The 27,489-nt window shown below is 39.1% G+C and overlaps 1 protein-coding gene across 1 annotated transcript; it reads right to left on the bottom strand.

The window, feature by feature from the left end:
• Nucleotides 1-6,887: 6,887 nt before the first annotated feature.
• LOC137340593 (UBA-like domain-containing protein 1) lies at nucleotides 6,888-25,030 on the bottom strand. Its single transcript, XM_068003151.1, has 3 exons — nucleotides 24,670-25,030; nucleotides 24,455-24,514; nucleotides 6,888-8,424 (listed from the first exon to the last, which is right to left on the bottom strand). Exons 1-3 carry the CDS (start codon nucleotides 24,787-24,789, stop codon nucleotides 8,134-8,136), a joined length of 471 nt encoding a protein of 156 aa, XP_067859252.1. The 5' UTR covers nucleotides 24,790-25,030; the 3' UTR covers nucleotides 6,888-8,133.
• Between the last annotated feature and the right edge of the window lie 2,459 nt (nucleotides 25,031-27,489).

The raw sequence follows: 27,489 nt of genomic DNA, 5'->3' as shown, positions 1-27,489 counted from the left end.
AAGGGAATAGTGCTAGAGGACTGGCAGACAGCTAATGTGATACGTATATTTAAAAAGGGAGATAGAACAAGTCCAGAGAACTATAGACCAATTAGCTTAATGTCGGTGGTAGGAAAGATAATGGAATCTTTACTCAAAGATGTAACTGAAAAACATCTAGAAACCAAAAATATAATAAAGAGTAGTCAGCACGGATTTCAAAAAGGAAGGTCATGATTGACCAACCTTATTGAATTCTTTGAAGAAGTAACAGAAAGGGTAGAGAAGAGTAATGTAGTAGATGTAATATATTTGGATTTTCAAAAGGCCTTCGATAAGATACCTCATTGTAGACTCATGACTAAGGTCAGGGCATGTGGAGTCAGGGGACAAGTAGCAGAATGGATAGCAAGCTGGCTAGAAAACAGAAAGTAAACATTAAGGGTAGTTACTCAGATTGGCAAAAGGTGGGAAGTGGTGTTCCACAGGGATCGGTGATGGGACCACTGTTGTTCACTATTTACATAAACGATTTGGGCTCGGGAATCGGAAGTACAATTTCAAAATTTGCTGATGACACCAAATTGGGGGGTATAGTTAACACTGAGGAAGACTGCAATAAAATACAAGACATTAATAAACTTGCAGAATGGGTGAGTAATTGCCAAATTAATTTCAATATAGATAAATGTGAGGTCGTGCATTTTGGTAGAAAGAATAAGGAGGCCCCGTACACCTTGGAAAATAAGAGTCTAAATGGGGTAGTGGAGCAAAGGGATCTAGGGGTAGATAAACAAACCACCAGAAGTAGTTACACAGGTTACCAAGGCCATGAGAAAAGCAAAGCAGAGAAGTTATGTTAAACTTGTATAGAAACGTGGTTAGATCACATTTAGAGTACTGTGCACTGTATATTATAAAAAGGATATGGAGGCACTGGAGAAGGTGCAGAGAAGATTTACAAGGATGATACCAGAACTAGAGGTTATACCCATCAGGAAAAACTGAACAGGCTGGGGCACTTTCCTCTAGAAAAGAGAAGGCTGAGTGGTGACCTGATAGAGGTCTTTAAGATTATGAAAGGGTTTGATAGGGTAGACGTGGAGAAGATGATTCCACTTGTGGGGAAGACCAGAACTAGGTGTCATAAAAATAAGATAGTCACTAATAAATCCAATAGGCAATTCAGGAGAATCTTCTTTACCTTGGGAACGGTTAGAATGTAGAACTCGCTACCACAAGGAGTAGTTGAGGCCAATAGCATAGATGCATTTAAGCAGAAGCTGGATAAACATGTGTTGTTAAAAAGAATTAACTATATTTATTTCTAGTTGATTATATTATATTTACTGTCCCTTTAAACATTTTTCAATTGGAATCACTGAGATCTGTTCGCACACTTTAAACGAGACTGCCAGACTTTATTCAGCTCTCATTAGTTTCTTTTAGGAGAGGCAAGATATTGGAATATAAGACTGGTAAGAAATACATTATCCTCTTTTATTTTAATTAAACTAGTCTGTTAAACAATAAACCTTAACAATAACAAGTAAGTAATGATTAACAACAAGGTTAAACTAATTCAGTTTTTAGATATTATATCCAGATAAATAACAGGACAAACAAGACATAGCAAATACCAAAATCCAAAGTCTGAGAAACCCATTCTGCCCAAGATCAACATCTGGAATTGAAAAGGGTAAGAAATGTACTAATTAGAATAAGGCCAAATAACCTTACCTTAAATCTTCATTAATTATCGTCCACGTATGGGCAGCTTGCCTGAAATGGAGACCGATGTGAAAATCATGACTAAGCAGAGGCTAGTACAACTCCACCAAAAAGCACATCTCTCTTTATAGTCAAATCCAACCAGTGTTTGGTGAAAGTGTGAAGATTACTTCATGCAACTATCTTAAACGAGGTAGTGAAGTTCAATCAATTTGAAACTTATTGGAGAAATGTTGGACGTTACATTAACGATCATAAGAATGCAACCCTATTTATGCCAAGTTGTATTTATTTTTAAGAATGATATACATCAAAATAGTTCACATTTTAAAATCAAAATGAGTGACTGCCATTTCCAATAAGAGACATTTGGTAGATCCGGAAACTAACCCTTGTGGCATGACTCAAATTTGTCAGAATTTCTTCCCATCCGCTAGTGGCAATGAGGGATACAGTACATCACCAAATAATTAAAGCCTTATGATTTTTGCTCATGAAGAACTGCCCCATTGTCTTTTTATACTTATGATGAAAAGTTCTTTCCTACAAATAATGAGCATGTTTTGCAAATCAGATAAATATCTAGTTGGAAAATGGGATTGGAAATGATGGGCATAGGTATAGAAAGAGCTAATTTAATACCACATGGAACATAGCGGTTCCTGTACATTTGAGGCTGTGAGATTTTGTTTGTGGCAGGACAGAAGTCCATAGTTAAATAACAGTGATGTAGTGATGAATTAACAGTTTGTTCTTTTGCTTAATTACCTTTGGGCATTAGGGAATTTTTATACAGAATTTCCCCCTGTGAGATTAAGTAGGGCAGAATCCATTAAATAGTGGTCTATGGGATTGAGCATGATGGTCTGAATGACCTGTTCTCATTTCCTGCATTACCACCTCAAGAGAGTCACTGACACTTTGAGTTGGCATTAAAATTTACCACAGCAAGTTTGGCCCAAATCAAGAGCAGCTAGCACCATTTTGATATCTGATTTAGTTCTCTCACCCAAGCTGTACTTGAATTCCCAGAGTCTATTAAGGTAATAGTTTGAGACCACTCAGCCATAATTTATGAAGGAAACCTTTTCGGACCCTCATCAGAAAATATGATATGAGAAGAGGCTATTCAGCCTGCTGAATGTGTTGTCTGGCTAATTTCCTTTCAGAAAAAAGTAATGTAGGCCGATTTAGTGTGCTTTTTGTGGGATGCAGTCTTTATAAACCCTAGACTGGATTGGTTCCTTAATCTGCTTTTTCATTAGATACTCTGGATCTTTAAAACCTACATAATGCAAAGTATAGAAGGCACTGATTGTGAGTCAGTTACAGGAAAAGGCTTCCTATAGTTCATTCAAGTTTTGAAGTCAGGATGTAAGTGCTAAATCAACTCTAAATAAAGCAGTTAAACAAAACTCACTAAAATAGACAAACCCAGTGGTTCTTCTGTGTTCTATCACAAGGAGGACCTTTCATTGATAGCATCAGGCAAGGAAAGTCCACCTTGTGAGAAAGCATAAAAGAAGCACTAAATATGGCTAGACCGGAAGAGGGAAGTCAGCAGAAGGAAACTCAGAAAACTACAGATTTCATGACTGGTGTAGACTAGTTAGGTTCAGTGTATTTCACTGCTTTGTCTTTGTGAGGTCCTTGGGAATCAGCTCAAAAATATCTAGCAATTTCACTTTCTGGGGTGTGGACAGGCAGTCAATTAATCTTTACTCATGGGGCAGAAAATGATTTTCTGATTATACCAGCAGATTTCCCATGGAAAATCTGGGGTCTGGAGCACAGTTGTGATGTTTAGATGTTAAGATAGGGTTGTGGTTATCCAGGCCTGTCATAGAATAGAATGGTTACAGCACAGAAGGCCGGGCTGGCTCTCTACAAGAGCAATCCAGCCAGTCCCACTCCCCCGCCCCCCTCCCTGCAACCCTGCAAATCTTTTCCCTTCAAGTACTTATCCAATTCCCTTTTTAAAACCACAACTGAATCTGCCTCCACCACCCCCTCAGGCAGTGCATTCCAGATCATAACCACTCTCTGCATTAAGAAGTTTTTCCTCATGTTGCCTTCGGTTCTTTTCCCAGTCACCCTAAATCTATGTCCTCTGGTTCTTGACCCTTCTGCCAAGGGAACAGTTTTTCTTTATCTACTCTGTCTAGACTTGGGCTTAACTACCCTGCAAGGAACATAGGAACATGAGGATGCCATTCAGCCCCTCGGGGCTGCTCCACCATTCAATTAAATCATTGCTGATCTATATCTTAACTCCATTTACCTGCCTTTGCTCCCTTGATACCTTAACTAACAAAAATCTATCGACCTGTCTTGAAAGTTTCAATTGACCTCCCAGCGTCCACAGCCTTTTGGGGGAAGAGAGTTCCAGATTTCCACTACCCTGTGTGTGAAAAATTGCTTCCTGATTTCATTCCTAAATGGCCTAGCTCTAATTTTAAGATCATTTAAGGTGAGTGCTCAATTGATCTAAGTAGGCAAATTCAGGTAACTGGAACTACTTGTAAACTCCCAAGGTCAAATTGACGGCAATTGTTAACTGTTTGTAAATTTAATGCTTCAAGTCAAAAGAAACCAGCTTGAGGGGCTTAGCTTTCTGTCTCTTTTGAACTTTGCTTTGCATGTACCACAAAGTATGGCATTCTGACATGCCATGTTTGGTGTACGATGGACATGTGAGATTCAGATCTTTATATATATTTTTTGAAGTTGAGGTGTCAGCCTTGGCTCGGTAGTAGCACTCTTGCCTTTAAGTCAGAAGGTGTGGGTTCAAATCCACTATAGAGACTTGAGTGCTGCATGCTGGAGCCCATGTCCTTCAGTCGAGATGTTAAACTGAAGCCCTCCCTGGTGGATGCAGAAGATCCCATAGCACTCGGAGTAAGAGCAGGAGACCGGATGGAAATTCGCTTGGGCCCTTTTTTTGGGCCTAGACCCAGCCACGCCCCTGAGCATGCAAGCCCAGGTTGTCACAAGAAATATTAATTTTGGGCCACTGGCAGCAGTTCTAGGGTAAGTTCTGGGAAAGGGTTCAGATCGGGAAATGCAGGGGCCAATCGCCTGGACTGTGAAGTTGAGGGGAGTACTCCTGCTCATCCTGGCTCCACAGAAAGTTTAAAACATACTTGTAGTTGGTGGCTGCTGAAGAATCCTGAAGCAGGAAACCCAGGCCATTAAATCTAATTTCTTAGATTCACAACTCCTTGTTGGGGTGATTTTATCTAAACTGTTATTTACAGTCAGTGTTATTTACAGTTAATAAAATGTGACAAGTCAATCTTGCAGGACTGCAATATTTGATCACATTAGATAGTGTTAACTTAGTGGGTTTTCTAGAAAAACAGATCCAAATTATCCTGAATGAAGACCAGCTGGCATCATTGAGTTTTGAAGTCCCCTCTCCCAAACTGTTAAAAGTTCCCAGAATCCATTTAAGTAATAGACCAAGTCTAAACCAACAATCACTTACAAAGGCAACCTACTTGGACAGTTTCCCACGAGAAAGGACGGAACGAGAAGATGCTATGCAGCTCATTGACGTTCCTTCCAACAGACTTTGCACAGCTGCTGACTCGCCCCCAACTTATTTAATCTCCCAAGGCAAGAGAATAACCACAGCTTTTCAAAAAAATTCCATGTACTAACAGAATGGAATTATGGTTATCTATACAGTATTTAATGTTCTACATCTATCCTTATCCAAGTATCTATTCAGCTCCTTTTTAAAGGAATCAACATACTTTTGATTGGAGTGTATTCCCCATATCTACTACTCTGTAATTTAAGAGATTTGGATGTGCAGGATAACTTTACCCAATTGGCCTCTAAGGTCGCTTGCATAGGGTGGGAATGTCAACGTTTTGTAATGGGTATATTTGTTCTAAATAAATCTCAAACCATAGCATAGCTGCTGAGCATGAAGTTTTTGGAGAAATGTCTGCTGCTCTAGTCAAATTATTTCAAAAACATGTCAGAACAAAAACAAAATCTTGCTGTAGGGACTGAGTCCAATACAACTGGATAGGCATGGATGTCTGTCAGTGTGGTGAGAGAAAAAAAAGTGTTTGCCCAGTTGTAGGGGGCAACTCCACCTAGCTCTTTCACCACATGCTCTGGCCCAATTTATCCTCATAGAAGATAGTCTTTAATGGCCAACTTGGCACACTTTGAGAGAAATTCAAAAATGCACAGTAGCAAGTCAACAGAAGACACTGATGGGATATGCAACTATGCCCCCTAGTTCCAGACTCTCAGCCTCTACCCTGTCAAGCCCCCTCAGAATCTTATATGTTTTAATGAGATGCAGCCCATGGAAAAGTTTGGGAACTTATACTCTAAAATATTTAAATTCAAACTCATTAAAATAAATAATTCATAATTCCAAAGGTTTTAAAAAAAAAAGGCACTCTCAAAAGAAAAGGTTCTTTCTTGTGGGTGTGTAGAGAAAAAAAAAATCAACATGCCTATACTGGAGGACTGGGTGGGGAAGAGAAGGGAGATGATGCATCATAGCACACCTGTTGAATGAGTATTATTGACTTATATGTAGTGGATCATTACTGAAACCAACATTTTTAGTCTCCCAAAAGCACACAACTGATCATGATTCACATAAACAAGGATGCCAGTTCATGCTAAGCAAAGATTAAATAATATGCCAGCTACACAGCATTTAGTTTTTAAACACTCAGTATGAGAAAAATGGATATTTGCCTATTTTCTACAACTTCACAGTATGTACAATATCAAGCCACCTCCGCACCAACTTCCCAACTGCTACATGACTGCATCACTGCATACCACAGATCTCACAGCATGCACTCTTTCGTAGTTGCAAGTCCTACTAGAAAAAATGCATAATGTTGGCTCAAACTTTAAAAACTTATAATAGTCAATTTGCGGTACAAAAAAGTTGCACATTCGTACTTAGCTTACAAAAAAAAAGCCACTACCAGATTGGGCTACATGAGTCACATACTCTTTGGGCTTGCGACTTATGCGTCAACATCACTATTTTTCAGTCTGTCAATCACCATATATCCTCTATTTATACACTTAACAGAATCAGTTTATTCAGGAGGAATAAGAGAAGCTCTTTTGAAACCATGAATGATGCTTAAAACGGAGTATAATCAAGCTATTGAATCTTCAGATACACATAGTTTCAATTCATATTTTATTGTGCTTCAGAATTTTTTTTAAACTGATGGCATACTTACCATCTGCTAAGGTTAAATATAAGATCAGTACAGGAGGAGTACCATTAGTACATACAATATTTATTTAGCAACACAAAGATAAGTTAATTATTCATCAGGTACTCCACAAATATTGTGGAACGGTATCATTAAAAAAAATACATATCAATCTATTCAGAACAAGCAATCCTTAAGAAGCATGAAATCTCCATTTAGAAGTAAAAGAAACGATTTGTGCAAAGATCTGTTTCGTCAACTTGGGTTTTTTTTGACCATAAACATTCCAGAATTAGGGATATGGACAGCATGGAAGGACAGTAATGAAAGAGGAAGTGATAACATAGATAAAACAATTCTAGAAATAATCGGTACTCCCTGTCTGTGCATAACGTAGTACAAAAAAATTATATAGTACAAGTTTGACAAAAAAAAGACAAACCTGTATTCATTGCAACTGTTGCTAAAGTGAATTTAAATTCTATCACACGGTTGTTAAGAGTAGCAAAACACATTTTTTTTGTTTTTTTTTAAACTTAGTTTTTTCAAGGTTTACATTTTAATGTACAGTATTCATGCAATGGCACTTTTTTTTTTATAAAACATTAAAACCTTACTGTAGTAGTCTGTCAGCAGTCAGTACACTATTGACTGCTATCCTAGCTCTCCCTTCCCCCAAAAAAACCTCATTCACAAACCAAATACAAAGATAAACAATGATTCGAAAACCTAATTTGCAATCCCTGTATTAAAGTTTATTATTTGTTTTAATTGTCCGTTGTTTCAACTCCGTAGACTCCCACCCTGTAATTCATTAGACAACTGCCACAATTTTACTGCAAAAAGTAACGGAGTAATCTTTAAAAACCATTAGTGATCTTCATGGTTGTCTCTGATATAGCAGCTAATCACTGATAGGTTCCTTTTGAAGGGTCAACGATCAAAATCAAGTTTCTCAAAAGTTAACAATTCCATTTTGAAGTCAAGTTGATGGTCTTGAAAGTCTTTAATTGTGTCACACACATGCAAACTCCAGAAACAAGGCTTCGTTTTGAAAATTGCTGGACCCATAATTCTTCTGCTATGAAGTTGAATCTTCCCTATTGTATTCCTTCAGTTCAGATTAGCTGCAGCACAATACAACAGAAACTATTTCATATTGACCCATGCAAGATTTTTCCCGCTTCATCTACAAAGCTGTAACCAGGCCTCATCTCTCAGCCTCCATGGCAACATTAACCTTCTGTTCGGAGGTGGTTTGTTGGGACACTGCTGCTGGCCAGCCAGTATGTGGAGTTGGTGATGCTGGAGTCCACATGCCCTGCTGATTTGGAGGAGACATGGGCCAGCCTGAGTTGAAGTTTACAGGAGGAGGAGACGTTGCCATTGAGGCAATCGGGCTGCTACTGTTGAAGCTTTCTGAAGCTTTCAGCCTTGAGAACATTGTAAGTGCATCTGGAAAATTAGGAGGTGTTGCAGGTGTGTTAGCTGGAGTGCACATCTGTAAAAATATAAAAACAAAAGTCAACATACATCTCAACCAATGACAATTCAGTAGTGATGAATCATAACTTAAGTTTATCTAGAATAAGCTAAAAAGATCACACAATAAAGTCATTTGAAACGCATGGTCAGTTTTTGTCCTAGTCCAACTGTGAAAGTTATGATGAGAAATAGGTGGCAATTTCTTGGTTCAAGGATTCCTGCTAAAAGAAAGAAAAGGGAAAAGGGAAAGCAAACAGCAGAGAAAGTCCAGGTCCATTGTTAACAACTACTGTGCACAACTTAGGAAAGCCAACCTGGACGTGTGCCGTGTCAGAAACCAGATGATCTTTAATCAACATAGCTGCAGCTAGACAGAAACAAATGTGTGACAACTGTTTGGGAGATAAGTGAGAAAAAGGAAGGGAATAGCTAAGCAGGGTTTCTAATTCGGATCACTATCCAGACACCCGTAGTGTGAAGTGTTCTTCAGGTGATTTCCCCCACAATTAAACACTCTCCTGACACTCATGGTCTAGATTATTGCATGAATTTACTTAGAATTACAACACTGAAACAGGCCATTTGGCCCAACCAGTCAGTGTTGGTGTTTACTTTCCACACGAACAGTAGTCTTAATCCCATGTGCCTGCCTTGTTTCCTTATGCCCTTCATTACCCTTTCCTTCAATCACCTATCCCTAAAAGTTGACATTGTCTCTGCTTCAATCACTAACTTCAGTAGTGCATTACAATCCTCTGTGTAAATGGCCACTTGCGATGGCACTGATACCTATGGAACTGTACCCAAATATATGTGTCACCAACTTCAGAAGGGGTGGGAAGTGAAAGAGCATTTTCTAATTGCAGTCAGAAAACTTTGGGGGGGGGGGGGGGAAACTGTTCTTTACACAGATTACTTTGAAGTGAATGCAGAATACACACCATGCAAATTTCATGGTGAAGTGTTATTCCGTTACCCCTGATAATTCTACTCCCTGATGAAACTTTTGCTATGGAAATTTCTCTTCATGGTAAACATTTTTTTTTGCAATATCTACTACGTATCATAAAGAACTACACCTGGGATTTTATGTTCATTAACAAGAGTGCTAAAGGTTGCTTGTGACACACAGATCACAAGACTACTCTCAAGTTTTCAGCTAATAAAAACTTGCAAAACAGTCATTCGATATCAAAATAAATTGTTCTGCTTTAAATGCATTTCTAATCATGAACTACTGCAAAATTAGTCAAATAGTCTACTGCTCATTCCCAGGTTAGATAGGAAGATTTGTGTGACTAAAGAAGATTAAATTGCAAATGCCCCAAGAGTGACAGTTATCAGACTTTCAAAAAAAGCACAATATGAAGGAGATGTCCTATAAATGTTCAGTACAAATCTGCAAAGCCATTCTGCTTATATAAAAGTAAGTTCTTTCTTTTATTTTGCTTGTCATGGGAATATAGACATGCTATTGCAATATAAAATGGACATTTGTGACTTTGCCAAACCTTTTGCTTGCCAATCTAGTGAGCTGTGAAATTATTCAATAAGCTTAATGTGGTGCTTGTATTGACTCTGGGTGCAGGTGATCCAGGATGATTCTGGCTCTGACCCAGTCCCACCTGAAGCGATTCTGAAATTTGTGGGAATTATACTACCACGAACAGTCAACTTGTTTTAGTCTTTTTATGAAAAACATATAGTCAGTTACTACCTACATTCAGTATGGGTAAGTGCTTTGAATAGTTTAACTTACACATTAAAATGCATGAGTAACAACTACCTCCATTAAAAGGAAGAAAGAAGAAAAGTGGTATAAATACAGGACAAAGCACGTACAGTATATTTTCTGAGAACGCAAGATTGCAGTTAATACTTCAGCAATCTGGACTTTTTATCCTTGTAATTTACTAGATACAATGAAAGGATCTTTGCCTAATGACCTAAAAAAAATCAGTTGTCTTTGTATACTTTGGCTTATTCAAAAACAAAATCACCAGGCTGAAAATAATGTTTTTTTTATTGAACAAGTCATCTAGCAATGCGCATTCAATGGTTTGGCTAGGACGATATAATTATTGGAGGCATCAGGGTTTTAGTGTCTCAGCAAAATACAGAGCAGCAAGTGTTTAGAAACATTTTGGTACACAAATTTGCAATCCCAACAGATACCTACCAGTTTTGTTTTGTCTGGAAATTTCAAAACCACTTTCCACATGCAGCTGAAGTACAGTACAGTATGTTCAGTGCCACATCTCACACCATCCCAGTAGGGCAAATATCACACACTAGTCTCTTTTGTTGCTGGGGCAACAGCTGGAAAACTGGCTGCTATCTGGACATTGTACCTATATTTACTTTTAATAGTAGACTGCATTATGACAAGTCTGTTTTTAGTTTCACTGCCGATGTACGGATGAAAGTAAAACTACAATAGAAGAGATTTTTTTCTTCATGTGCATTTAATATCAACTTGAAACACCATTAAAATTTTAACACAAACATGCCTCCTTCCCCCCCACCAGCGACATTGGAGAATTCTCAAAATTAGATTCTACATGGATTCAGAATTGCCAAAATGTCATCAAAAAATGTACTATAATCTCAGCAGTTTCTAAAGCCTCTACCCCACTTCCCCCCCCCAAAAAAAATATTGTTAAATTCAGGGCATGGTTTAATGGAAACAATGTCACTTTTAAAAGTTCTGCAGAACTATAGCTATAGTATCAATTTTCCCATGTAACACTTGGAAAAGAAAAAACTGAATGCATTATATACCACCCAAAAAATTTACACACATGTACAAAGTTTCTCTTTGGCACCACACAAGTGCCAAGCTCAGTGGGACCTTTATCTAACTATAGCTAAACAGAAAACAGCATTGAAAATGACTGTGTCTGAGGAAACTTTTCAACTAAATTTTATGTTCTCGTTAGGGAAACCCCATCAGACACCATTCACAGATTGTCTCACTCTCTGAAACCCATGTGAATGTGAATGGCAAGACAATGTAGAAAGTTTAAAAATGTGCTAATTATTTTCCTTTCCTTGTTTGCAGGAGGTCACAACTTAGCAACCAAATAAATGAAAATGTTACTCAAAGTAAAGAACTCATGGCATTTTTTGAATTTATTAGGTTCACATTTATTTACAAACAGATCAGCAATGAATGGACAAGAGGTCCGGTGGCGGGGGTGGGGGTGGGGCCACTGGAAGTGTCATTCATACTCAACTGCATTTACTGAATTAATTTCAGCAGTTGCTGGCTAGGTTACTGGGTGAAGTACTTCAATTAGTGCGAGAACTGGTGCATCTAGTTCTATTTTTCAGTCAATGATGGAGCAACATTGACAGGAGGCGTGGACAAGTCTGCAATCCACCCAACTGAATAAGCGTGGTGACAACAGGGAGCAGCAGGTGCTGTTAACACCAGCCATGTTCTTTAATAAGTTTTCTATGTTGCTATACCTTGTAACAACCATTTGGAGGACTCACCTCAAATAAGACATTACACTTCATCCCATGTATGTTTTCCCACTACACAACAATGTCAAAAATTATGAATGAAGTGTGCTGACATTGCTGCTTTCAAAGTGAAAAGACATGGAACTGAAGTCCAAAAAATGGTCATCAACAGAAGCCCTCTTGCCTCACTTGTGCTGAAGGCAATGACACTCTTGCTGAATCATGGTCCCATGGGCGTTGGCAGCACTTCGCTACCTTAACTAAGTGGCCATTTTAACATATGTTGGCCTAGACAGCAGAATTTGCTGGCAAAATAATGGTGAGTTTATGCGCACGCCTTTATTAGTGTGTAAATCGTCCAATTTGTGGCAAGGAAGAAATACCGTGAGTTGCGAATTGCCACAAATTGCTGGATGATCTATGCCGCTCCGTTAGCTTCTTGAAAACAGGAGCTCACCTTCAACCTCCCCGTGAGTTACAAGAAATTGCTGCATTTGCGCATTAATTACCAATTAAATTTGCCACAGAATGTTAGGGCTGCTGCTGAACAGTGTAAGGACCCTTTTAATGATGAGGTTTATGTTCCCGTCATGCCACTCAACCTCTCTGGCCCAGAAAGGGAACAACTGAAGCTATGGAGTCTCATTCCTGCAAATAGTAAATTGTTCTTAGGAGATTTTTAAAATTTTTTAAAACTTAAAATTTTTTTTTCTGTCTTTGTCTCTTTGTCCTCTCTCCTAATCCAATTTTTCTTTCCCTCTCTTTGTGTACCTGATTTGACTCTAATTCACACTATTTCCTTCTCTGTCATTCCTCTTTCTTTCTCAATCCTTAAGTCTCATTGATTAAAGAGATGGATGGTTGGTCCAGTCATTCACCAAGGTCCCAGTTGCCCCCGCTGCTATCAGCTCAGACTTCCAGCAATTTGCAATGCAAAAAAATTGATCTGAAGGGCAAGGGAAAAAAGTCTAACTAATGGGACAAGCCGTGAGATGTCCCACTCCAGCAAATTCTGGGCCAATGTGTTGGTTGAACATTGAAAAAAATTTAAGTTTAAAAACATTTCCAGCAGGGAGAATGATCTCTTGCAGAAATTCTGGCCGAGTTTCCCCTCCCCAATCCGGGATTACCAATGCCAGCTGTAGCGCCATTACTGTTGCTCTGAATTAAATTAGCTAATCTATCAGACTGTGGATTAAACCTGGGACTTCCTTGGTTTGGATGATTCAGTTACTTATTACTTTGAACAGCTGAGGCACTGAAAACACTACCATAGGCTTTAACCAAACTTTTATTTTAAATATAGAGGAATTTTGAATGGCTGAATAAGATTCAGAAGCACATAACCAGTCACTTTTGAACATTACTCCACACTACGAGACCTTCAATGTTGACACTGTGCACTGATTAAAAGCATGTTATTTTCAGTTAAATTAACATATCTTGCATGAAGATTTTAAACTGATCAATTTTGAAATGCGTCTGTTAATTTCAATAGTTATCCACCGCTAACTCCTATGAAAAGATGGGAACACTTTCAAACAAGAAAGGATAGGATAGGATATATTGGCTGATTAATATGAAAATGTAGGTGCACTTTCCTACGAGCAGTACTGATACTGGTGGCTGGATTCAGTCACGAGCTAGAAAAATGGGCACCGATCATTCCCACCCAGTCCCTGATGGATACTCCCCCATTAAAATTTTCCATTCAGGCATAGGAATATAGGAACAGGAGTCGGCCATTTAGCCCCTCGAGCCTGTTCCGCCATTCAACGAGATCATGGCTGATCTGTGACCTAACTTCATATACCTGCTGTAGCCCCATATCCCTTAATACCTTTGGTTAACAAAAATCCATCAATCTCAGATTTAAAATTAACAATTAAGCTAGCATCAACTGCCGTTTGCGGAAGAGTTCCAAACTTCTACCACCTTTTCAGTGTAGAAGGATTTCCTAACTTCACCCCTGAAAGTCCTGGTTCTAATTTTTAGGCTATGTCCCCTATTCCTAGACTCCCCAAACAGCGGAAATAGTTTCTCTATCTACCCTATCAGTTCCCCTTAATATCTTGAAAACTTCAATCAAATCACCCCTTAATCTTCTAAATTCCAGGGAATACAACCTTAGTTTGTGTAAACACTCCTCGTAATTTAACCCTTGGGAGTCCAGGTATCATTCTAGTAAATCTATGCTGCACTCCCTCCAAGGCCAATATATCCTTCCTGAGATGTGGTGCCCAGAACTAAACACAGTACTCCAGGTGTGGTCTAACCAGGGCTTTGTATAACTTTGCATAACTTCTACCCTCTTGTATTCTAATCCTCTACATATAAAGGCCAGCATTCCATTAACCTTTTTGATTATTTTCTGTACCTGTCCATGAAATTTTAATGATCTATATACGTGGACCCCTAAGTCTCTTTAGAGCTCCACTGTTTCGAGCTTTTCACCATTTAGAAAATATTCTGATCTACCCTTTATAGATCCAAAGTGGATGACCTCACACATGCTTACATTGAAATCCATTTGCCACAGTTTTGCCCACTTAATCTATTAATATCTCTGTAATTTGATGCTTCCATCTACACTGTTTACAATGCTGCCTATCTTTGTGCCATCGGCAAACTTGGATGTGCTGCTCTCTATCCCACCATCTAAGTCGTTAATTAATAAATAAAGATAGATAGATAGATAGGAGAATAGTTGAGGCCCCAACACAGATCGCCGTGGGACACCACTAGTCACATCCTGCCAATCATCCCTACTCTCTGTCTCCTTCTGCTCAGAAAATTTCCTAACCAGGTCAATAACTTGCCCTCAATTCCATGAGCTTCAGCTTTAGCTAACAGTCTCTTACGAGGGACTTTATCGAATGCCTTCTGGAAGTCCATATAAACAACACCCATAAACATTCTCCTGTCCACTACTTTGCTCACCTCTTCAAAAAATTCAATCAGGTGCGTCAGGCATGACCTACCCTTTACAAATCCACGCTGGCTCTCCTGATCAGCTGAAAATTTTCAAGGTGTTCAGTCACTCTATCCTTAATTATAGATTCTAGTAATTTCCCGACAACAGGTGTTAGGCTAACTGGTCTATAATTCCCTGGTTTCCCTTTCTCACGTTTCTTAAATAGCAGAGTGACCTCTACAATTTTCCAATCTAAAGGAATGGTTCCAGAATTGAGAGAACTTTGGAAGATTCTAGTTAGGGCCTCTGCAATGTTCTCACTACTTCCTTTAAAACCCTGGGATGGAAACCATCTGGTCCTGGGGATGTATCACCCTTTAGTGCCATTATTTTCTTCATTACTGTTAATTTGCTTACATCAATTATGGAGAGTCCCCATCCCTTATTCAAAATTAGTTTCCTTGGGGTGTCTGGCATGCTATCCTCTTCCTCTACTGTAAATACTGACGCAAAGTAATTATTTAACATGTCCGCCATTTCCTTATTTTCATTTACAACATCACCATTATCAGTTTTTAAGGGGTCCACATTGCTCTTGATTACAATTATATTAGGAAAACAAGGGTAAACATTTTTTGTGTTGATTTTGATATCCCTTGGAAGTTTCCTTTCATACTCCCTTTTTATAGCTCTCCTATCTATTTTGTCACCTTTTTCTGTTCTTTGTATCTCTCCCAGTTGCCAAGATCTGTACCATTTTTTGCATGCTTTTCCTTTTAGTTTTATGTTGTCTCTTACCTCTTCTGTCGTCCATGGCTGTTTTTTTGGCAAGTCGAGCTCTTGCCCTTGGGCGTATAAATTGGGTGTGCATTACATTAAATTCTTTTTTGAATACCTCCCACTAATCTTCTGTTGTTTTACCTATGAACAGATTTGCCCAGTTTACTGTGGACAGTCTCTGTTTCACCCCGTTGAAGTCGGCCTTACCTAAATCTAAAATCTTAACAGCTGTTACGGGTTTCTCCCTTTCAAACACAATGTTGAACTCGATCATATTATGATCGCTATTAGCTAAATGTTCACGCATCACTAGGCTGTTAATTAAATCCGGTTCATTACTCATTATTAAATCCAATATGGCCTGCCCCCTTGTTGGTTCTAGGATATATTGTTGCAGAAAGCTGTCCTGAACATACTCAAGAAATTAGTTACCTTCCAGACATGAGCTCGTCTGCTTATCCCAACCAATACGAAAGTTAAAATCCCCCCATTAAAACCACTCTGCCTTTGCTACATGCTTGTCTAATCTCTGCATTTGTACATTCTGTATGGCTGTATACTCAAGTTATTTACTCCCACCCAATCGGAATGGGCACCTCATTTTGCACGCCTACTAATAAGGGCCTTCAGTGAGCCTGCCGAATCTCTCTACATTTGGGTGGAAATATTCCTTAGTGTTACTTCCACCATTTAGATCTGAGTTTAAAGATTAGCTGCATGATCAGATCATACTAAGAGTCACAGACCTTTTAGATAAATTATTTTGGATGCAATTGTCCTAGTTTTTGAAACAGATCACAGAGGAAATGTCTCTGATGATAGACAAGCAGCGCAATCATTGTTTACAGTATTACAGGAGTAAAACAGGAAGAGGGCTTCTTTAAAATGCCTCCCACAATGCCAATACTTATTTCAACTCAAGGTGCTCAAAGCTTCTAACTTGAAGCTACAGAGCCGAGAGCTCTTTTTGGCAAGTTGTTTTTTTGTTATCTTACTACTAGGGGTTGCATTAAAGTGTTCACTAACCATATTTCACCTGGTATAAGCTGACAGGTGGTATTTGCTGGCACCTTAACCTGCGGCTACAGAAAGAAATTCTAGGCAGAATGGTAATGTTACCCCATAATTTCTCAGTGCATTTTATCCCAGTGCTTCCTCTTGGTGGTAGTGTATGATGTGTCCCACATCCTAATCTTATGCTCCTTCTTGATGGTCCCCCGGTGACAGGAGTGTGAGGTGGCTGATTGCTGGGCATCAGGAGGAGCCTCCTTGGATTAAGGTAGGCTTTTACTCCTTTTTGCTGAGTCACAAGATGGCCTTGCAATTCACTCTCCCACAGCTGCTGTTGCAGTGGTTGTTTTGTCCTGTCTGTTTTCTGCCAAATGCTCTTTCATTTTAATGGGGCAGTGGGGGCTCAAGTAGTTATATGTATTGTTACCCCAAGGCAGCAATCTCATCCATGCCTACTCCAGTCATGCCTTGCTGCTAGGCATTCACTTTAGCACATCCAATGATCTGAATGGAAGCAGACCACTGGGCAAAAAAGCCCTGCATTAGGGTCTCCATCTGATCCCTCAGCATGTTGGACCCAGCCAAGGTAGCCTGATGTAGACTGGGACCAACGGTAGTCCTACCAGTTATTTCGTCTGTGCTTAGGGCATCTATCACTGGGGGCTCTGCTGCAAAAGGCCCTAGAGTTACCATATACTTTATGGTGGACTGAAGTGCTAAGAAGCCTTTGAAACTAGTGAATTTCTCCACACTCACCATCATCCCTTGCAGGGAGCTGGGCATATCTATAAATGGGTGACTAAAACGTTAGTGCTCAGAAAGTATTCTTATAAATACAGGCACCGTTAAGTCTGAATCCCAGGACTCTGCAGCTGGGGAAAGGTGTAACCTGACTCTCCTTTCAGGGGTTCTTGTTCTTCCCATTCACAGTCAGTGCTTCACCCAGTGCTCCCTCCTGAAACTTACTACCTAAACTCCCAGGGTAAATGTGCCTGTACTGGTGCTTGCATCATGATAAGTGAGTAAAGCAGACTGTTCCGAGGTGCTGGCTTCTTCTGCAGCACTGGGACTTGGCAATGTTTCGAGCGTGACACCTACTGAAAAGGCAGAGCACAGGCTAAAATGCTGGCTGCATGATATCCCTTCAAACACTGCCTACATGGTATTGTGCTCAAGTATATCCCTAGGGGACAATGAGTGAGTGAGTGAGTGAGTAGGATTAGAAAAAAACATGACAAGGATAGTACTAGCCCAGAGATTGAGCGAGTTCGCCAACTTGCCCTTTCCACACTCTCTCAATGCCCCCCGTGCTAACGATTTCCAGTATGGCATATTTTCAGGAACGTGGGCTTTATATTACAGGCCCTTCTACCCATCCCTGTCTGCGCCTTGGATTAAGCAAGCAAAGTTGAGAGGTTGAAAGTGACAGAAACACATACAGTGGCATCCAAGCACCCAGCCTGGGTATAAGTACATATACATGCATCATGCTGCTAGATTTCATTTGAATTTTTTGGGGGGGATTAAGCTCTGTATGGATACTGGTACAGCAAGAGTAACAGGTATATAAGTTGCTGTTGCAAACTGTGCTCTGCTGCAGAATGGGCATGCATGTTAAGCGAAGTGTTGTAAGGTAGCCTGAGTGGGAAGAAAAACTTTGTGCCAATATACTTGATACAAGGTCGTGGTGGGTATTCTTACCATGGTTGAAGTGCTGTGCTCTCTAAACAACTTCTGTATTTGCAGTCTGGTGGAAGCAGCATAAATGGGGAGCACCACCTCGACCTTGTTCAGCTCACCTGTGTGGACAGTGTCAAACAGTGCAACCCTCCTCTATCTCATTGCCGTTTTGTGTGACCTTGCTATCTGCAAATTGGCTGCCATATTTGCCTAGGTAACAGCGCTTATGTTTTAAAAGTAATGCAGTAAAAAAGGCTGTGAAAAGCGCTCGAGATGTCCTAAGGCGTGAAAGGTGCTATATAAATGCAAGTTCTTTCTTTCTGTCACATTTCTTTCAGCACCACCTCTACCAATGCATTAACAAATTGGGGGCTTGTGAATGTAACAATGGAGCAGAGACAATGATTTGTAACAGTCAAACATTCAGTCATTAAAAACACGATCTTCTTTAAACAGCTGCTGTGGTTTTTAAGTCCCTACAGGAGCACCAGATATCACACTTCCCCAAATAGCGAGCTCCCAACGACTGGTCTAACACACACAGGGAGCTTGCTGTGAATACATAATTAGATCTGATCCAGAAAATGTTGTGGATTTAGGCGTTAGCAAAGATTGTTGCACTTGTTTCCGCACTCAGCCTGCAAATAACACACAGAATCTATGCTTTTATCACCTGCATGCTGACTGTTTATAATGTTACGCCCATTGCTGTAGTCTTTCAGGTCCATTCTATACTTAGTACAAAACAAAGTCAGTAGGTACACCAAAACCCCAGGGACAGTTTCCTAGATACACATACAGCAATCCATTATTTTGACAAAAGTTTTCCAATATTGTATCATACTGATTTTCCTGTTGTATCCATTATTTTACATTTATAAGTAACTTTTGTTGAATGCCACAGGCCTTTTATTTTGGTTTATGTTGTGAAATTTACAACGGCAAGTCACGGGATTTGTAGACTTTGTTCCAAGAGTGTCTATCTCACATTCCCAACCCCCTCCTGCTGCCCTGGAAGTTGACAGTTACTCAGTGTTTTTCCTCTCATGTGCTGCCTTATCTCTGGATTGTTTCTGCCCTAGATACTTCTCTTGTTTTCAGGGATATACCCTTCTCACTTTTGCCTCCTTTATCTTCCTCCTTCCTTCTGTCTCCCCACTGTTCTCTATTCTGCTTTCTGCCCTCTATTCTGCCTTCACCTCCAATATGAAGGAGAATTAATAATCACAAAATTTCCAACTTAAATGAACACTAACAGTACAAAAGGCATTACCTCCACAATGAAAGATACAAGGGCCGTTGAAACTACAAAACATGTGTGCTCATTAACAAAAAACAAACAAACCTGGACCTGTGGTATAAACAAAAACAAACAGAACATTGATAGATTATGGAAAATAAATCATTCATTGTATGGTCAATTTAGTTCATTTGAACCTGTATCATTGGAATTACGCACCCCTACACCATTCAATGCTTTATTCTCTGGAATTCACCCAGTGCATTTCCTCTGCCAACTAGTTTGATGCTGCTGTTGGTTTAAAATGTGTGCCATCACATTCCAATAGATCACAAAATTTAAACACAAGGTCTGATGATGTTACATCCTAAATAAAATACTTTCATAAAACAAAAGGGACAGTGCTATTGCAATTATGCTATCCAACATTACACATCTATTATGTACTACATTAAACAAACTCAAGCCATCTTTATATATAATAAAAATGTTCCTTGAACAGGGCCTGGTCTCTATTGCTAAAAAAGGACAATTATGCCCCTTGCACCCATTTACCATCATGACATTGCAGGTTACTGAATGACTTACCAAAACTATACAAAGAACTCATGGTAGCCAATGAACCAACTGCTGACTCACAATGCCAGTTTGACTCATGGATAACATAAGGATCCCATCCCCTTCAAGCATACTACTATTTTTAAAAAGAGCCCTCCAACCCTGAAAAATACACACAAACAACCCAGATGATGTAAAAATGTTGCAATAGTTTTACAGTATGATTTAAAAGCAGCCCATATTGCTTCATACCATTCATACTTAATTGCGTTTCTTGCACGTTGTGCTTTTCTCCACTTCATTTTTGTTGCCATATTATTTTTCCAGGAATCTAAAGCAAATTTAATTATTGCCACAAAAAAAGATTGGGTGCAAGTAAACGTGCAGGGACAAATGCATAATTTTACTTAACACTATGCAATTAAATCATGTTTCTACTCACTTTAGGTTACTGTAAAGAACTGAATATTTCTGTTTTTCATTGAGTAACCATTTCAGTTTATCAAGTTTATCCCGTGGGTAGCTGAGACATATAGATGAAGAGAATCCAGATTTAATCCAGTCTGCATGATCTCAGCCAGGGCAGCATAGGGCCGCTACAATCAGCCGCAGCGCCCCGGGATTGGGAAATAATTTTTTTGTGGACATCGTGTGAGAATAGGATCTGGCTTGACTGTTGTATGCCCTATAGTCAAGTATTCAGTGAACATTCATTCTCAAAGTTCACATGCAAGACTGGTTACTTGACCAAGATACCAGAAAAATGTCCAGTGCCCACTGGGTTGTACGCCAGCAAGGAGTCAATACTATCAGAAGAGCAAAAGGGAGAAAATGGATAACGGTGAGGGGGGATGCGGTGGGAAGAAATTATCTACCTCAATGCCTTCCCCATTGAAAATAAATAAGCCTCATCTCAGCAGCACCATATAATGCAGAAGTCACTCAAGTTAACTGCAGACCCCCAAAATTATGATTACGGGTGTAATAGACAGCAGTTTCAACTTGATGCTTTGTTTACATGGTCCAGTGAAGCACTGAAACTTTACTTACAAAAGGTAGCTGTGGAGAAAGGGAGCATACAGCTGGAGTATTCAAAACTTGGAGCACAAAAGATGTGCAACAGCCAATGCTGAATTTTCAACGAGCCCTGAAAAATTTAAAACACTCTGAAGCTTCGTTAAAACTAACACTCAACTGAACCACTGTACATATTGTTATTAGGTTGATACCTCATATTAATTCAGTTTTGGCCTAAACAGTAGAACAAAGTTAGAAATTTGAAGTGGCAATATAACTCATATCTTCAGTTTTACTTCTCGTCTAAACATAACTTCAGTGTCACACAATTTGTTTCTCTTTTGGATGTTAGGTTCTAAATAAAAGGGTCAAGAGGTAAAATCAAAAATGAAATGATAGACAGGTGAATCTTGATTAGGATAAATTAGATTCCACCTCCATTCACACTTTGAGAAAAGCAAGTTCATTTAAAAAAAGGTTTACTGTATATATCAGACCATTTTCCCTTCACTATATATGCTATTCAACTTCTAAAATGTTTTTTGTTACTGCACTATTTATATTTAAAAATTATCAGCAAAAACTAAACCCAAACATCTGGCTTTTTGTAAATAACAGATAGTCCTTTGTATCTAGAAAATGTCTCCATAATCATTATTTGTTTATAGTAACAATTTCTAGTTTAATGTACACCCCGTCTTTTTCCATAATTTTGATGATATATTTTTATGTCAATGAGAAACAGCTGACGCCAAAGTAACATTAAGCATGTGTTTTGCTTTGTTCACAGCAAGAAATCTGAATGGTGATCACATCATTTCTTTCATTTTGTCAGCCTTGCAGTTAATCCATTAATGTCTCATTTCCAGCAATCTCAGCCTGGTCTGGCAGACGAGACTAGGTTGCTTGAGGTTTGGCTATATCTGATGCGATTGAAATGGCAGGTCACATCTGGTTCTCGACTAAGCACGGATATCACTTCCAGATCTCAGGCCTCTCTCTCTATTCATAGAAATTAAGAGTTTTCCATAACCAAGCCCCAAGAAAGACAAAATTCAAACACTTCTCTGCATTCCATAAAAAACGTAAGTCTTGGACAATCTCCCAATCACAGGAAGCTTTTAATATACCTACCCCCTTAAAGCTCTTACTTTAACAACAACCATCACACATTTCAAGATTGCACTTTACGAGAAGTCAAGCCAGAACAGTATCAATTTTAATGGATTTTGACTATTTGCATATGAAATTGTTTTTATTGAAAGTAACTACACCACAAAGCATTGTACTTACAACTAGCATTTACATACTACAAAGAACACAAAATGAAAGACATGGCATCATTTATATATTTTTCTTACTGAAGATCTTTGAAAAGTGAACAGCTTAAATCACAAAGTAATTTAGCAATGGAATCAATGTCTTTTTACACTGAGTCTAACAATATTGATATTCTAGATGCAAACTTCATCAACACCTATAGAACTGCTGTTTCATAAGGAATCCATTTTAGTTCAACTTCCTGACAAATGGGAAATGTCTGTGTTTGGGGGAATTGTCAGGTGGGGGATGGGAGAAAAACTGCTGGCAGGAAATAAACATCGCATCACAACACACGCTGAGACTAGGGGGAGATTAAACTTAGCAGTTTCATCTTTTTATGCTACAACAAATCAGTTAAAATCCTTAATGCAAAATCATGCTGTTGCTCTCTTATTTTCTCTGACACAATAGCTTTGTGCATATTTACTAGTGTTCTTTTGTGAGCCGTGAGTAATGATTCAAGGGAAATGAGGGCACTACACATTATTTCAGTAGCCCCATTTGTAGATTGTGTAAGGAATAAAATCCATTAGATTCCTTCTTTAGATTTTAGAATATATAAAAGCATCTTAAAAGAAAAAGGGAAATAAATTTTCAACATTTTACTAAAACTGTTAAGACATTTTGTTTGAATTTCCACTGGGAGATCTTGCAGGATCACCAGTGTGAATGAGTAATTTGGAAATAAAGCAAATTGTACCTTGGCCTGGAACAAAAACAAGTTTTGCTCAAAATTTACTCATTTTCTGAACAAGCTTAAAACAAATGAGATTCCTGTGATAGACAGTGATGTTCACACTTTTTAAATAGTTAGCCATTAAAAAAAATGTTCCCCCCCCAAAAAAATACTGTGTCAGTACATGCCTGACTTCCAAAACATACCAGTGGTTATCGCTTCCCATCTAAAAATGCATTCATATAACTAAAAAGAATGTCAAGAACTTTTAACTGGTGTGTAGATTAATACTATATTAAGACAGGGAAAGAGTTTGCCACATGTTTGTGTATAACCAAATGTTTATGCCAAGTTAATTAGATTAAAAATGGCTGCCCCTTAATCTTCGACTTTCTAAATACAATCTGCATCTCTATATAACCAGCCTTTTAATATTACTTCGATTCATTTATAATCATGTATTGATGGTACAAATATCAAAATATGTGGCTTTTGTTGCACCCTCCACAACCCTCCACAAAATCACATTTTACAAAAACTAAAGTTATATATCCACATAGGTAGAGTACACTTTTTAAAATACAATAGACTATCAACTGACATTTACTACGTTAGGCACAAGATTAGGCCAAACATGCCAACCATTCATATACCACATCTTCCCTTTCAAAAAAAACCACGAAAGGGCGGTGTTGACCACACATGAAATAGGTACTGCAACTACTTTTAAATATTTATTTATGGGGCGCATCGCAAACTAAAATATCAACAAAAAAGTGGGGAAGCAGCACCAATAAAACATTTCTAATATAAATTATAGGGTTCTTAACGGGGTTTAACGTGGCGAGCGGAAACCATAACATTGCGATCACAACACACTCGATTTCAAACTCTTCCACCAAACACGTTTATCGTCGATCGCTGCTTTCCCTTTGAGGTCAGGGAAACGTTGTAAAACGTTTTTTTTTCGAACTAGAAGAATGCGCATTTTAATAATAAGGCAAAAAAAATCCATATAAAAATATATATAAAGGGTAAACGGTAATTTTCTTCAAAATCTACCCTCTCACCCCCCAAAACACATTTCCGCCCACCCATTAAGTAAGTAATATAATCAGGGGTGAGTTGATCTAATTAAATAGACGGGTTGTCGGGCAGTGTCTGGTGACTGAGTCGGATATGATGAGCCGAGCAGCCGCCGGGTTTGTGTTTATTTTTTCTCTCTCGCTGCCAGATCTCAACATGGCGGCACCGATCCGGGGGGGGAGGAGAGGAGAAGCTCCAAATGCCGGCCGCAGCCCGGCTCTCCCACTGCCAGGGACCCCCTCCCTCCACACTACGGCGGACACCCCCAGCTCCACGTACTTGCAAACACTTACCATCTGATGGTGATGATTGTACGGGACGTTGGCTTCTTGGAAAAAGGCGCTCAGGGCCGTCTACATGAAAAGCAACGAGGAAAAAAAAAACGGTCACTTTGATCACACGGTCGGGCACGATTTGCCTTACAATTATTTCGAAAATAAGGCGCTCATTTACCCCCCCCCAGAAGCCGAATCCTCAACCCCCCCTCCTAAAAAACACACTCCCTTACCTCGAATTGCCAGTGTGCCGCTTGCAAGAGCTGCTTCGCCTGATCCGCCGCACATCCTGCGGTCAGAACGAACTGATTTATCATAACTTGGTGTTTAAGCTCGTCCATATTAACGGACATCGTTATACCGACCGGTGAGAGGAAGAGACTTTTTTTTCCCCCTCTAATGTTTATGTGTATATATATATATATTTTTTAAAGAAATAAGTAAAAAACTTTCTCTTCTCCGGGGCTTATTATCTTTTTGTTGTTGTTTTTCTCTCAAGCCCCTACACTAACGTGCTCCGAGACACCATCAGGTCCCAACACGAATACAAATATTTACGTAGCGCTCAGACACCAGCTCCGCCCCTCCTCCCCTGACTGACAGGTGACGTCACAACTACGCCCCTCCTCCCCCGACTGACTGACGGGTGACGTCACCCGCACCGCCACCCACGCCCCGAACGAACTCAAGGGTGGGGGAGGTCAGCTTCCGCTCTGTTTAAAGTAAATAAGGCAAAGCATATTTCCACTCCCCCCCCCCCCCCCCCTAAATTATGCTTGTGATGTTTGCTCTTGACTGATATGGAAACTAATTCCCCCCCCTCCTCATTCCTCTGTTGCCTTTCACTTTAAAAAAAAACGTATATCAACATAATTATGACGTCCCTAGAGGACAAAGCGCATGCTCGAAAGCACAGCCTGGCCCTAAGTTTTTTTTGAGAAGCACCGCAGATGACGTATTGAGGGGATGTTCATGTGTTTCGCAGCACAGTGACCGGCCGAAGTCGGTGATCTGTTGTTTAATGACAAATTATGCAAATTACTTTGTGGGGGGGGGGGAGACAACTAAAATTAAATCTACCGGATTACTACGCTTCCCAGCATACCACTCGCCTCTTTGCGGCATTCCCGACCAGAAATGGGATGACGTCGGTTGATTGGCAGAAACGCGTAACCAATAGGAAGCTGACTTGTGTTAGTATCTGACCATAAAAGGCAGCCTTAGAATGTTGGGCTTCACCGAAAAAGGTAAACACCGAGGCTGCACCAATGAGGATCGCGCGGGGCGGAGCTGTCTGGAGTGACGCGCAAAGGGCCGTGTTATTTTTATCAAAGGCAGCGGGCACATGACCTGATGCATGCGGTTAATGTGTAGGGTGGATGTTAACTGTGTAAACCAGGGAGTGGTACAGTAACGTGCGTGCACTGTTGTAATTGGACTGGTTTTTGTGCATCGTTATGATAAGTCAATGTGGTCAAACCTTAAGCAGATTCAAAAAATATCTGTATTAAAAAGTCTCTTAATTGTACGCTCATCTTCCTCACGAATTTTGTAAACAAGCGTGGAGGCTTTTACGACCTCGAGATACAAACTCTTGCTGCTTTTGACCATACTGATCAGCTCATTTTTACATCACGCTGCAGGGACTAAATCAGCTTAGTTTAAAACTTTCTCTGAATATAATTTCTTTGACCTTACTGTCTATCCTATTCCGAGTCCTCTGTAAAGCAGCAGCATAGCTGTGTTGGAATTGAAAAAAAACATTAGGCCCGCTGGCCTAATGTTTTTTTTTGGAATTGTATTGTCACTTGCTTTTAAATAGCCATTAGTCGCCTTCACTGTAACGCAGACATCATGGAATTGCATGAATTTGACAAGAACGCATAAACTCAGAGAGATCTATAATAACTAATGCCGGTGCTAATGGAGAATACCCACTGCCCGTTTATAGCACTATACACTGGCATTGCAAATTCAAAAAGGAAGGGCAGCGGGACCGAATTGCTTGGGAAAAACAGTCAAAATATATCATCTTCGAAATTAACTGGAAACTGATCAAAGAAATACACACATGCACATTCGTATGGCCCTCAGCCCGAGCATACTGTTACATTTGAAAAATAATTTTCTTTCAATGTCATGTGAATGTAAAAACAAAAAGGAAGCAGATTTTTTTTTAAAAGTACAGGAGCGATTGAAGCAAATTAGATTCCAGTTTGTTATTGGAAAGTTTGAATTTTGGAATTATTGTACATGTTTCAAGTTATTAACTGCAGTTGGATATTTGATTGTTATAGAGAGTAATAGTGGAAGGCTTGCAATGCCATTCATTGGTAGTCACAAGTATGGGCTGTTAATATGAGAGTAAAACTATAAAAAAAGTTTATAAACAAATTCAATGTAGTTTTCCACTTAATATTTATTGTAAGAATAACACGTATTGTTACATGATTAAGTTTAAAATGATCAATCCACACATATTTAGAGACCTAAAGCTCTGAATTAGAAATTACGTTTCAGGCGCTAACAAACCATGAGCTTTTACTTACTAATATTTATTGCTTCATTACCTCCCCATAATACAAGATAATTCTAGATAAGAATAAATTTAAGTTAAAAACAAATTTGTTTGGAAAATTTTGCTTGCAGTTTAAGAGAAATTAACTCTGAGATGTTCAGTACCTAGATTTCCAAAAAACCTTCAACAAAACATGGCACAAAACGTTATTGTAAAAGATTAGATCATATGGGCTTATAGGACAGATATCTGTTGTTGAGAAGAGTGGATAACTGTGAAGGCTGAAAATAGGAATAAATTATAGAACTGCATTTTATTGTGTCAGTCCAGGTCTGAGTATTTCTGAGCAATAAATATAGTAATTATGTGATTTATACATCCAGATTTCAATTAGATTTATCCTTTGCATCGCAGATTTTATTTTTCTGTAACCCCCTAAATTTTGTATGTGTGGGGGGTTGGTACAGGTATTTTTCCTATATATTTCCCAGAGTTAAATGAAACCATTAGGAAAAAATGCAAAAACAATGAAGTG

The sequence above is a fragment of the Heptranchias perlo genome, chromosome 22 (assembly GCF_035084215.1).
Source record: "Heptranchias perlo isolate sHepPer1 chromosome 22, sHepPer1.hap1, whole genome shotgun sequence".
In the NCBI taxonomy this organism is placed as follows: Eukaryota; Metazoa; Chordata; class Chondrichthyes; order Hexanchiformes; family Hexanchidae; genus Heptranchias; species Heptranchias perlo.
This window is presented reverse-complemented; position numbering and strand designations above follow the sequence as displayed.

Excerpts from the sequence above, each read along its gene's own strand:
- LOC137340593 (XM_068003151.1), bottom strand. The coding sequence starts at position 24,789 with ATGTCCGTTAATATGGACGAGCTTAAACACCAAGTTATGATAAATCAG. Across the intron at positions 24,515-24,669 it reads CGGCACACTGGCAATTCGAG|ACGGCCCTGAGCGCCTTTTT; the intron begins GTAAGGGAGTGT and ends CTTTTCATGTAG. Across the intron at positions 8,425-24,454 it reads ACAATCATCACCATCAGATG|ATGTGCACTCCAGCTAACAC; the intron begins GTAAGTGTTTGC and ends ATATTTTTACAG.